This window comes from Scomber scombrus, chromosome 22 (genome assembly GCF_963691925.1).
Source record: "Scomber scombrus chromosome 22, fScoSco1.1, whole genome shotgun sequence".
In the NCBI taxonomy this organism is placed as follows: Eukaryota; Metazoa; Chordata; class Actinopteri; order Scombriformes; family Scombridae; genus Scomber; species Scomber scombrus.
Genome location: NC_084991.1, coordinates 14,315,475 through 14,328,171, shown reverse-complemented (window position 1 = coordinate 14,328,171; position 12,697 = coordinate 14,315,475). Strand labels below are relative to the sequence as shown.

General features: G+C 40.3%; 1 protein-coding gene across 3 annotated transcripts in view; it reads left to right on the top strand.

Moving 5' to 3' along the window:
• LOC134004440 (ankyrin repeat and BTB/POZ domain-containing protein 3-A) overlaps positions 1-12,697 on the top strand; it is a 185,301-nt gene that overhangs the window by 28,334 nt on the left and 144,270 nt on the right. Inside the window, exon 2 of one of the 3 annotated variants that reach the window (XM_062443705.1) lies at positions 5,009-5,044. The exons of the other annotated variants lie outside the window; for them this stretch is intronic. Within the exon in view, the coding sequence (XP_062299689.1) occupies positions 5,009-5,044 (36 nt within the window). The remainder of the gene's footprint in view (positions 1-5,008; positions 5,045-12,697) is intronic. 3 annotated transcript variants of the gene reach the window in all.

Genomic DNA, 12,697 nt, shown 5'->3' with positions numbered 1-12,697 from the left:
AAAAACAATCAAACATGACTTTACAATTTGCTTGTGCTTGATGTTACTATCTCTTCTATTAGTATAGATTTTAAAGAGTTTTCTCTTTATAATTCAGATGGATACCTATATTTAATTTCCTCCTCGCAGCAGTTGGAGCAAGGGGAAAAAAAAGGGAGCAAATTTCAGAATTTTACTGATTGTGCCACAAGCCTACACAGGAGGAATTGGAAACAATAACAGTGTTGAGTAGCACTGACTTTGCTGTCACACACCCACTCAGTCACCCTCATCAAACCCACATGTCGTGCAGCTTGCTGCAGTTGCTATGCTCCTGCTGTTATGTTGCATTGCCAGCATTGTTTTGTGTCTTGGGCAAGACAGCGTTTTATCAAAGGTTCATAAAAGCAACTCAGGCTTTGAGAACAACTATTCTTATATACCTCCCCATATTTCTCTGTGAGTATAAAAATCTAGTTGCATAATAATAATATATGTAACATATCTGCAGTTTTAGATGCCTCCTTATAAATGAATGATTAATTACCTGCAAAATTGTCCTTTCGTTCCCCTATCATCCTGCACCTCTTTCTGAGGTATCTTGAGACATACCTGATGGGTGATATAACCCCCACAGTGTGTTTTGGGTCAGCTCCAGTGTGTCCTCCCAGTTGGAGATGCCCAGAATACCTCGGGGTAGGAACATGGGAGGCTGTACTGTACTTGGATTGTATTTTACAGGTAAAAATGGATTTTTGAATACTAATACTGTAATTGAAAACCATTATAATACAGTAAATGAAAGTACAGTAGTAGTAGAAAATACATGAATTAATAATATTGTACATTTAAATCATATGGTAATAATATTGTAAATGAAAATACAGTAATAATGCTGTAAACACTTTTACAGTACCTTACTGGTATTCAGCTGACAGTAGGTTATTGTAAAATTTACTGTGAGGTTTTTACAGTGTAATTATATGAATGAAGCTGAGCAGAAAAATAGGCAGAAATTCAGTTTGGACCAGGTTGAGTCGGGACACTGCAAAATAAACTTAACTTGTGTAATGATGTTTTTCTTGTGGTTTAATTTTTTGTTGTGGTCTCAGGTGACGGTAAGAATGTAGATCAGCTAGTAAGCGGGAAGCATCTCCTGCAGGCTCCTTGTTCTTGTGGACCCTGTTAGAAAGCAGACTTGAATGAAACACTTCACAAGGCATCGAGGGATTCCAGGCGATACAGGATTAACCAGCGAGGTGAAAAGTGAAAACATTTTAACTTAATTGCACAAACTACACAGTGACTTAATGACACAACTATATTACACAAAATGTAAAGTTAGGGTTAGGGTTAGTAAGTCAGTCCACCTTAATTACTATGACTTACTAGTATGAGTCCATGGTGTGGAGGTGCAGTTTAAAAAACATCTGAGGAAATGTGATATGAGTTAAAAATCTTGTGTTGTCTTGTTGTTACATGGATAAATGTCACTTTCACCTTCACACTCTGATGAAGACTCTGCTGTGCTTCTGTATGGAGAACTATAGTGGCTCACTGAGGTGTGCCTGTCTGAAAGTTATATAACAACTTAGAAATAGAATTATAAAGGCCAAAGTCCCCAAAGCTTTAACACCAATTTAAATGGAAGAAAGGAAATAAGTGCAGAGCTATAGTCCATTATTATTGTTCATCATATAGATATATATAAGATTGGTTATAGCAGCTACATCCACAATCAAGACAGCCACACATAACATAAAAACAAATCTCTAACTATCCACAGGAAAAAAAAACAATTACCCTAAAATACCCAAATTTGTTCTAATAAAACAAATATATATATATTTAATAATAATAATAATAAAATACTCAGTGTGAAAAAAGTGCCAGACAAAGTGCCCTGCAGTATCTACAAAATATCTAAAAGATAATAAAAAATAACACAAAGTAAGAAAAATTCTCAAATGCACCAGTGTTTATAGTTACCTTATCATAAGCCTCCATGCAAGAACTTTGCCCGAAACTATTAAAAATAACCAAAGTTTTTAAGTAAAGAAAGAAGTAAACAAGACAAAAGAGCAACAAACTCCAGCATTGTTTCTGATGTATGTCAAAACCCCCACATACATTGTTTTCTTGTGCGTGGCATCTTGACACGTGTCATTTGTGAGCGTGTCGGGAAGCACCGCTCTGCGTCGACATGTGTCAACTCTTCAGTAAAACAGGAATTTCATCGCTCCCTACATCAGCACATCCCAGCCACACCGTACCCTGACTACCTCTTCTGTGTGTGCGTGTGTTGCGCTCATAAATTTAACAAAACCATCTTCCTTTGACAGTTTTCAGTAGTTGGTGCCACACACACACACACACACACACACACACACACACACACACACACACACACACACACACACACACACACATTTCAATCTTAAAATGCATTGAGGTCTAATCACCCCAGGACATCTAGTACAGCGTTGTTTTTACATTTTTTGCATAATGCGGTTTTTCTATGTTTGCCACAACTGTTAGTGTTGGATGAGACGTCTACTTGGCAGGGATGAGATATGATGAAGGAGGGGAAATTCAGACAAAAAATTGTTTTAGACAGCTTGTCAAGATTAATGATTTTTTTTAATACTAGAAACTGTTGATAAGGCAGAAATTGTAAATATAGATCAAAGTTTGTGCCCTTTTTTTTTACCCTGTTTTCTGTTACAAAACCTTTTTTCCTACATGATTATGAGATTAAGTCACTGTACTGTATGTCTGTTTTGCCACTGAGAATCTGCTTGCAGACGGTAATTTAATGCACTGATGCATGTGTCCCCTCAATGCCTATTTGGGTAATAGACAAGCTACAGTCATCCAAATGCCCCAAATGACCAATGTTGCCTGCTGCACCCCATGTGTGTGTTTGCACGGCTTGTGATTCAGCCCACAGATGGGGTCATGACTTCAGCTGAGTGTAAATGGACCAGTGGACAGTGAGGACATGCTTTAGACGATGCAGCCCATCAGCCGATCCTCCATTCCTCTTCTGGGGGCACGAGATAGGGTGGCTAGCAGGACAGGAGGTGAAGGAAGGCCAGATTAGCTCTGTTGGTTATGTAGATTGGGCTTTAAAGTAGGCCAGCTCATGCCTGGGAGCAGCCATGCCAAATGAACTTCCTTTGTCGCTGTGTGAGGCGTCGTTTTGGAGGATACTCCAGGGAGCCGGGGCTGTCAAGGCAATGTGAAGCATTTGAAATGCACCAAAAAGGAAATTCAGCTTGATTTTGTTCCTCAGAAATCCCCATTTGCAGTGCAGGAAGCTTCATAATATGTCAAGGGCTGCAGCTGAGTTTTGATTTCATTTTCAATTAACTGCACCGGCTATAATAATATATGCCAGTTCAAAAAAGGAGAGATGAATTTCAAGTGTGTAACAATATGAAAGACACTGCTGATTACACTCTACCGATGTGAGGACTCTTCATTAAGCCCACATGCAGAGAGGAGATAGGACAGGATCCCTGGAGTCCAGACTCGTGGTGGTGGTGGTGGCGGAGAAAAGCCGCAGCAGGTGGTTGATGGAAACTCTCAGTTAAATCTCGCCGGACATCCTGGAGGTCACGGTGGTGATCGAGAGGTGGCGGGCTGCAGTGACTGCATGTTTAGAGAAAGACATCCAGGGACTTATTGGCTTGAGGAACGTGGGCTGAAAAATCACTGGATAGCTACAGTGCTGTCATGATTGTGAATGTAGGTGATACAGACGATAGCAGATATTCACGTATAGAATAATAAAAGCTGAATTTGAAAGATCTACCCTTTTCAATTTCTTCAGAACTCTTTTAAATAAGAAAAATGTTCCTCGAGCTCCAGTTACCCTCTTATATTTGCTCTTTTTAGCAGAAAAACTGCAAAAAAGATTTTTGTTTTTTTACATTGTGAAACATAGAAAAGCTGCAAAAGTGTTTGACTGCTTTCTTTGGATAAGGTACTTGAAACAATCTTGACAGTTATTGACAAATGAGCTGTGTGTCAGTCAACTGAGGGCCCTAGGCGAGCTTCCATTTTGATGATTCAATATAAAACGATGAGCTACGTCTATTAAAATCTAAATACAGGAGTTATATCAGAGGCATATTCCCTTTTAATACATCTTCACTTTTACATAAATAAACGGTTGGTGTATATTTTTCACCGCTCCTCACAGCAGGACCTTGCCTCCACACTTATTTAACTGTCAAAAATCCACCATGGGAGTCTTTTAACAGTTTCTATGATGAAACGGCAATGGCTGTTAAACAGTGAGGGAATCCCATGCTGCCAGACAAAGCTCATTTAATGAAGGTTTCATCTAGTCTCTGGTGAAACTCCGGCATTCCTGCAGCCTGGGGGGACACAAAGAGAGACTCTCAGTGCATTCATGTACGTATTCACACATAGGCAACGTGCAGACATATACATCATACATGCTGATGTATTCTGTGTATAGTAAGAGAAGTCAGGAAGAAACGTGGGAGTGCAATAATTGCTTTGACTGAAGGGGTAACGAATACAGGAAGACAGAGGAGAAGTGAGAAGAAGAGGAGGAGGAGGTGGAAGAGGAGGACCGAGTGGCAGGGGCCCATTCCCGTTGAGCAGGCTGGGATAATCAGAGCAGGGAAATGAGCCGAGTCCCACGCAGTCCTCGCCAACCGCCCCAGAGCGACCGATGACAAGCCTGATGGATGGCAGCACACAGTGAGCACTCTCCTCTGGGAGCGAGGGAGGAGGAAAGGGAAGGCGAGGGGAGGACTGCGAAGAGGGAAAGCAGAGAGCTGCAGGTGGTCAGAGAGGCAGCCAGGTATCAGGAGACACTGGGAGAAAGAAGGAGGTGGACAAAGTGGAAATATGTTTGTTAATGACCACTGAGAGCGAGGTTTACACCGGGTACACTAGTGACACGTTAGCGATGAAGGAATACAAATATTTCTCAGAGCAGCGGTGCTCTGCAGGCAGGAACTGTCTCATAAGTTGATTTAAACCCCAGCAGGTGTAGTTAAAGTACCGCAGCTTTTCTTGACCTGGAGTAAGCAGTGAAATATCATCATCCAGTCATGCATTAATCTTGTTAGAGAAGCAGAATAGTTATATACATTATTTAATATACAATAGCCACAGTATGAAAAAAGTGTTTAAATGTTATGAAGGAAGATACAATGTGTAAACTAGAGCCATTGTATTCAGTAGTGCAGTGATATGACTTTTGGCAACCAGAGGCAGCAGTGGGTGGTAAGAAATCTTCTGCCACCATTGATTTATTTATTTACGCTGTTTTTAAAAATTGAAGTCAATGGTAGAGACTTTTCATGATCAGACTAAACCCATATGACATATTTTTTTATGCCTTAAAATAAGATTGAGTACCAGTCAGAGAATTAACACTTTAAACAGTCACAAATGAGAGATGCCCCTCCAAGAACGTGATATACTGTATTATTAGACTCCCTACTTCAAAACCTAGCAATAAAATTAAGCTTTCATGATATTATCTTAGTCCATATATTCCCCTTATATTTTGACTGGGTTTCAGTAAGTCAGCTATAACTGACTGTGGTTTGAATGCTCCACCAAAAACCAATGTTTAAAATATGAAACACTCCTCCGCAGCACATTTTAAAAAGTGTTTTTTCAGAATTTATAGTTTCTGCTTCACAATGGCAAAAGGATTCCAACAGCAACCCTGATTTATGGCAAAAAAAAAGCACCAAAATGACCATATAAAACCCTTAAAAACCACTAATGGAGTATGGGCCTTCTCCTCTGTCCACTTCTTACCTAAGTATGTTCCTGACATAAATATTTTAAGCCACAAAGTGCCAAAATATGGCTTAATATACAGCTTCTGTTTTGGGAAGCACGGTCAGCTGTTTGGGTGTTTCTTTGGGATCGAGCAGACATAGTTACAAAACCAAACAGAGGTCAACGGGCACACATGCTATCCACAAACAAGCACGTATTAAGTCATATTTTGGATATCTGGGCAAAAACATGAGTGGCCTATTGGGAGCGTACGCAGAAATAGTAGCAGGAATGAGGAAAGTTTGGACGTTTTGATACTTAATTTTAGCCATGATGTGAATCCACTGTAGCTGTTGTAAAACCAAGCTTACTAGAGCTGATATCCTCCCTGAAGAAGTCAACTTTTCTGGGCTGCGTCTCAAGTCAGCAGTGGAGGATTGGGGTTGAGAGGGGTTGTCAGTGTTTGATATTCAAGACATTGGTTTTCAGTGGAGTATTTGCTTTAAGGTTTAAATCAACCAAGTGTGTCCTTCTCCAGTCCGCCAGTGCAGCTTATGAGACATATTTTCATACCTAAAACTACCACAAATATATGATCCTGGGATCTTTATGTGTCCTTGATTGGCCCCCAACTAAAGGAAGGATGTCCTAAAGCCTCTACAAGAAATAGTATTAATTGACTGTTGTAATCACACAGTGTTGATGGTTAGATAATTAAAAAGCAATTCAGAAACAACTAAGTATCTTTGTGTGTGGAGCTTGTGGGGACATGTTTTCATCTGCTGGAGCTCAGCTACAAAAAATGTTAGAGACTTCCTGCTCTTAACTTACAGAAACCTAGATATATAAGGTACTGCACCATCATAACACAGACTTTGTACTGCTGCCAGAAAGCAACTGTCTGGAAAAAAGACACTCTATACCTTCTTGTCTCAATGCTCTCACACGTGTCCCCATATAGCACCACTGGGTCACACTCAGTGAGACATAATGTAAGAGAAGACAGACTGAACTGTATCAGGGAATCGGAGCCCGAGTTTCCAATTGGCTGGATTAAGTCCCAGCCTGAAGTACACCTTGTGGGCCCATTGCTGGGAGATCAGCAGCCAAGAGAAATAAACAAGGCAGTAAACACTAGCTGCCAGGGGGATGGCCTCAAGGGAGAGCTTATTTTTCACTCTCTGTGAGAGGTCTGCCTCATCAAAATATGTCCAACTCCCCACAAAATCACACCAATCAGTTCACATGAGAGTTCAACTTTAAAGGGATAGGTGACGATATGGTTATTTAGAATTGTATAAGTCCACGTAGCAGGTTAAAGCTGCAATAAGGAAGATTTTCATGTAACGATACACCTATCTTGTCATCCTACATCACCATATTCGGCCTGCAGAGTTGATTCAACACACATTTGCTCCTTTTTCGCAAAGAAAATGTTAATGTTGCAATCAACTGGAAGACACTGCCAATCAGTAGACATTAACAGGCAACAAATGAGTGTTCATGAATGGCTAAAGTTGTTCCTCAAGTAAAAATAGGAAATGTGTTGGATCCGGCTTTGCAAATGTGAGGATTTTTGGTTTTGAAATCTTAAGTTGTGGACTGTTTGAGGCACAAAAGTAGCATTTCTTGAGCTTGTGATAAACAATCTTCACTATCGATGTCTTAAAGTCACTGTAATGTATTTTTATATTACTGATCACGTTTAATACATCACTCCATCAATGTTGTTTTTGGCACTGGTAAACCTACTGCACACTATTGTATTTTTATGTGCAATGACAATAAAAGTATCTACCTGTCTATCTATGAAGCACCAGATGACAGAGAAGTTAATGACTAGCTTGTGAACATTGTTGAGCATCTGGCAGCTAAAGAGCCAGATCATTTTCTCAGGAGTTGTTGGAGACCAAAAAAAAACAGAGCTAAAAGAAAAGTATCAGACTTAGATTCATCGGGTGGTAGGAAACATGACTTTAGATAAATGATAACACTGCTAATGTTGTGTGAAATAAGCAACTAAACAATTACTAAGCTTGCTATAAAGATGATATGTCAGTATTGTTTTTACAGCCGCCCCCCAAGTAGCCAAAAAAAATCAGTTAATGCAGGTTTACAGATGAAGAGAAAGAAAATAATATTTGTACATTTTCATGGGCAGTTTTAGGATTTCATGATGTTTAGTCTTGTCAGTGTTTGTACATGTGTGTGCTCAAATTGTGCAAAAACACACTAGAAGTCAAACAGCGGAGCATGTACTGTATGTGTGAGAGCATGTGTGTGGGAGGCCAGTGACATTAAATGCAGCTCATACTGGGTGCAAAGTGTGTTGACTCATTAGCGAGTGCGATGCAGATTGCAGATGGGATGACGTGCCGAGTGTGTGTCACGCTAGTAGTCAGGACTACAGAGCTGCACCTCGTCGGTCTCGTCTGAAAGGCATGGTGGACGTTCATCGACAGGCGCCGCTCTGAGATGTCAAAGAAAACATGTCAGGGCTGATGAAAAGTGACTAATGAGCATATAAGTGTCCAATTTAAATCCAGCGTGTAATAGATGCTGATGAATAGAGCCATCAAAAGTTTCAGCAGGAGCCGACCGAGACTGAGAGGTACATTAGCTCATGTCAGATATCTAACAAAGAAAACTCAACGTGGTGCTTTGTCTCTGGGCAGACTGACAATGTGTTCAAGCTCTGTCTCAGTATTTCATTATAGCTGGCACAGATGGACAGCTTAAATTGTTAATTCACTGCAAAAAGTCTCAATATTATCAACTCTATTTTTGTCCCAAAAGCCTGGTTTTGTGTGTGTGATGTGAAACAATCTGCCGATACGAATCCATTTTTTGTTCTGTATATAGACATTTTCTATGACAGGTTGATTTGTGTTGAACGTACACATTTTTTCACTCTTTCATTGAAAAACAAGACATTTGGGGTGGAAATATTGTCAGATAGGCTACAAGAGGCCTATTTATGCAGCAACCATTACCATAATATGTACAATAGAAGTTCAGTTATGTCTTTTCCGCCATCTTTCCTCTGTCTCCATCTCCTGTGTTCTTAAGCCAGCTTGACAATGCGAGGAGACGCTTGTGTGAGTGTGTTTGTGTACCTCTGTGTGCTACTTTTATCGGTTAGGTCTTGAATTATAGAGGGATGAGACTGCTTTCCTTTAGGTAATGCACCAGCAATAGTTTGTGGAGATAATAAAACTCCTGTGCACCTTTTTAATACTTTAAGGTAGCTATCAGACAAGTTCAAAGATTGCATGCAAGGCCGTGACTGGCCATTTCGGTGTCTTACGCTTAATATCTGCCAGTGCCCAATGGGGGTTTAGACTTTTTCATGGCCAAATTACTTTAGTTTAATTTAACTTTATTGAACTTTGCTCACTTTCTGCTGCATGTCCTGTTACAAACAGCATTTATTCATTCAAAGAGTATGCTTATATTAACACCAGTATCCTGGTTATGAGTGTCTCATAACCAGTATCCTGGTTATGAGTGTCTCATAACCAGTATCCTGGTTATGAGTGTCTGATTTTTTAAATGTATCTGGGATAAAAAGTAACCTGTTTATTAATAGATGTGTACATGGCATGAGTGAGTGGATAAAGAAGCAGGCAGTGCTTACTATTAATGATGGCCCAGCAAGGATTTTGCTACCTATGGACAGAAGCAGGCTAGCTGTTTCCTCTCTTTAAACAAAGATAAGCGAACCAGCTATTGACTAGAGCTTCATATTTAATTTAACAAACAGATATGGAAGTAGTATTGATCTTCTCATGTAACTCTTGGCAAGAAAGCTATTAAGCATGTTCCCCAAAATATAAAACTATATATAAAACTTGGCCATCCAGCTGTTGGTGCCTAAAAATTGCTTCATGGTCAAATATTTTTTTAGTTCCTCTACCAAATGATGCAGTGAAGGTGAAGAGGTCGATGCAGTGGGGAGAGCAGCAGCAGCAACAGGGTATTTTGAAAGCTGAGAGCTGAGGAGGGTGACGGTCAGTGTTTCCTCAGAGAGTAACCTTCCTGACCAGCAGTTAGACCGAGACGATGAGCACCTTTGTCTGTCTTTACTGCAGAATAAATGTGTGAAGGAGATATACAATTCTCGCCCTAGTCCAGACCCATAGGCTCCAAAGAGCCTTATGAATATATGAGGGGAACAAAACAACCTGCCTGGCTCCTCTAATTCTCTAATTGACCAGAACACGGGCCCCAAGGCCAGTTCCTGAGATGATGTTGCCTCTGTGTTCGCTGATACTCACACCTGATTAAGCATGCATGTGATCTTTACTGTGAATGGCGAGTGCAGCCCTGAGCTGGATCACTCTGAGCCGATCTTGACATTTAGGTTTGTTTAACAAAACAAAAAAATCAGCAAGTGGTTTTGGAATAATATGGGCGACGTATTTATTTGGGTAGGTCACAGAGAGGGCGTCATTTTAATTCTTGTTCCAGTTTGTAGAAAATGCATTAGGAAGACCATGCACAAGTGGGTAGAATGTAAATGCAACCATGATATTGTTTTAATTATGAAAATCTAAATAATGTGAAGGCAACAGTGTTTTCCATGCAGATTAGTACCTGTACCTGGCATGTGGCTCTGGTGCCTGAAGTGGCACAGATGGTATTTTGTATGCTGCGTGCAGAAAACTCTGCTTCCAGCTCCATCTACCCTCTATCAAACACAACCTCGTCTAGGTTGAATGTGTCGCTGCATACAGTGCAATGCCCTTTTTTGTGTCTGTGTTAAATGTGCTGGTAACCCATTCTGCTTAATGTACTTTTTGTTCCCTTTTCTTACCGCAAAATGTAGCTTTCACTTTTCCTATCCCTGTTCTCGTCACCGCATGAAACCATTAGCTTCAGCGGTAGCCAACGTTCCACCGCACTGACATAAATCAGAACCTAATGAGGCTATCTGTATGCTGCACATGTCACCTGTGAGATTTACTGCAGAGGGCATTGACACTATGGCATCTTCAACATAGCTTTGCACAACAGTTAAACTCTCTCTGACATCACAAACATATGAAAGGTCATTTATAGGTCCAGTATTTTTTTTTCTTCGCTGGAAATAGTTCCTCAAGCATATGATTAGACAACTCAGCTGGGTTCCTTCAGAGGCCTCACTGACCCACCAGCCTCCAGGTGGTTTAGATTCATATTAATGTTACAAAAAAATCAGCCAGCCATCTGATTCACTCATCATTCTGCAGCTGCAGTGGTGTCAGTCTAAGGACTCAGAAAATATTAGAGCAACAGCTTGTTGAAGGAGGTAACTGAAGGTTTTTAATAGTTTGTTTTAAGATTTCGTGTCGGCCTATTTGTATTTTCCACAGTGCTGCAAGATCAGAATTATCTGAGGTTGTATTATAAATTACTACATTTTATTTGTACCTGAGACATGATCTGAAAGTATGGAAAGTGGCAACTACTCGTCATCTGCATCATGACTGGTGTGGAAATGATTAGTACATTACTTGAATAGTTCTCATAATTATGCCACATCAATATGAGGATCAACTATGGACATTGAACTAGTGCTGAAGTGATTAGTCAAAAATCAATTAGTCAGTTGACAGAAAGTTGATAGTATAGTCAGTCAGTCAGTCACTCAAAATGAGGAATGTTTGTCTTTTGGACATGTTGTGATGGCCTGTTTGTTAAACTTATTTTCTGACATTGTATTGATTAAATATGAGTCCACGGAAATGCTAGCAGCTGTGTGAGGATGCACTTTGAGCTAAATGCTAGGATGTTTACCCTAACAGGCATCAAAATGACAATGCTAACACGCTGATGTTTAGCAGGTTTAACATTAACCATGATCATCATTGAAGTTTAGTGTGTTAGCATGCTAACATTAGTTAATAACCATTAAGCTGGAAATATGTTTGTGCTGCAGGACTTGTCATAAACTTATAAATATAATATTTATTTACTTCATGGGTAAAAAGATGATGTAAAGGGATTAACAACGTTATTAGAATTCATCCTGAAGAGGATGTGAAAGTTTGCACATTTTATTACAATCCATCCAATAGTTGTTAAGATATTTCAGGCTGGACCAAAGTAGTGGACTGACCGTCTGATTACCACTGTATTTGAATTGTTTCTTTTATTTTCACTTTGGAATATTGAGCAATTTTTACTCTTCCTATAAGAAAAGCAGAAGGAAGGAAACTATGATAAAGCTGCAGCTTTGCATGTTCCTTCCCATTTCCAGATCCACATGCCTTAAACAGAAACCATATGCCAGATTATCTCCTTCATCCTCCCCCCTGTGTTTTCCGCTCCCCTTTGGTTTCACCACACTAACTCTACAGCCGTACAGAGGCTTTTGTACCTTGGGGACTGACATCGGCGTGCAGGAACGCTGCCAAGCTGGTACAGTAAGATAGGCACGCAACACTGTGCTACTCACAGCAGATAAGCCCACTGAAAGAAAGCAGAGAGGAAGCAGGCGAGTGGTTGAGTCTAGCATACTACAGGGGTCAGCGCCTCGATTATCTACCCTCTCTGAGGCCCTCCATTGTTGCCGATGGCCCATCTTATCTCAAGGCACTAGATCTCTGACACAAATGAATAATCACACCCCTTATCGCCACGTGGGCTCAATCCATCCCAGGGATGCAGTGCTTCATGAGAATACAGAGAGCTGCTTTTTTTTATCTGTAATGGTCAAGTATGAATGTGTGTATCTGTGTACATTAGTGTGTGTAGAAAAGTATACAGAGGAGGGGAAAAAAAGGTTTTCAGGGGGTTAGGGAGAAAGATGAGCAAGTAGGGGACATTTGTTGAGGTAATGGTAATGGACCTCGTGCCCTGCACAGTACCCCAGTGTAATTTCCCTGCTGGTCTTTTATTGACTGACTGTCATTGTGCTCTGCAGCCCTAAAAGACCCCCATCTGTCATACATCTAGT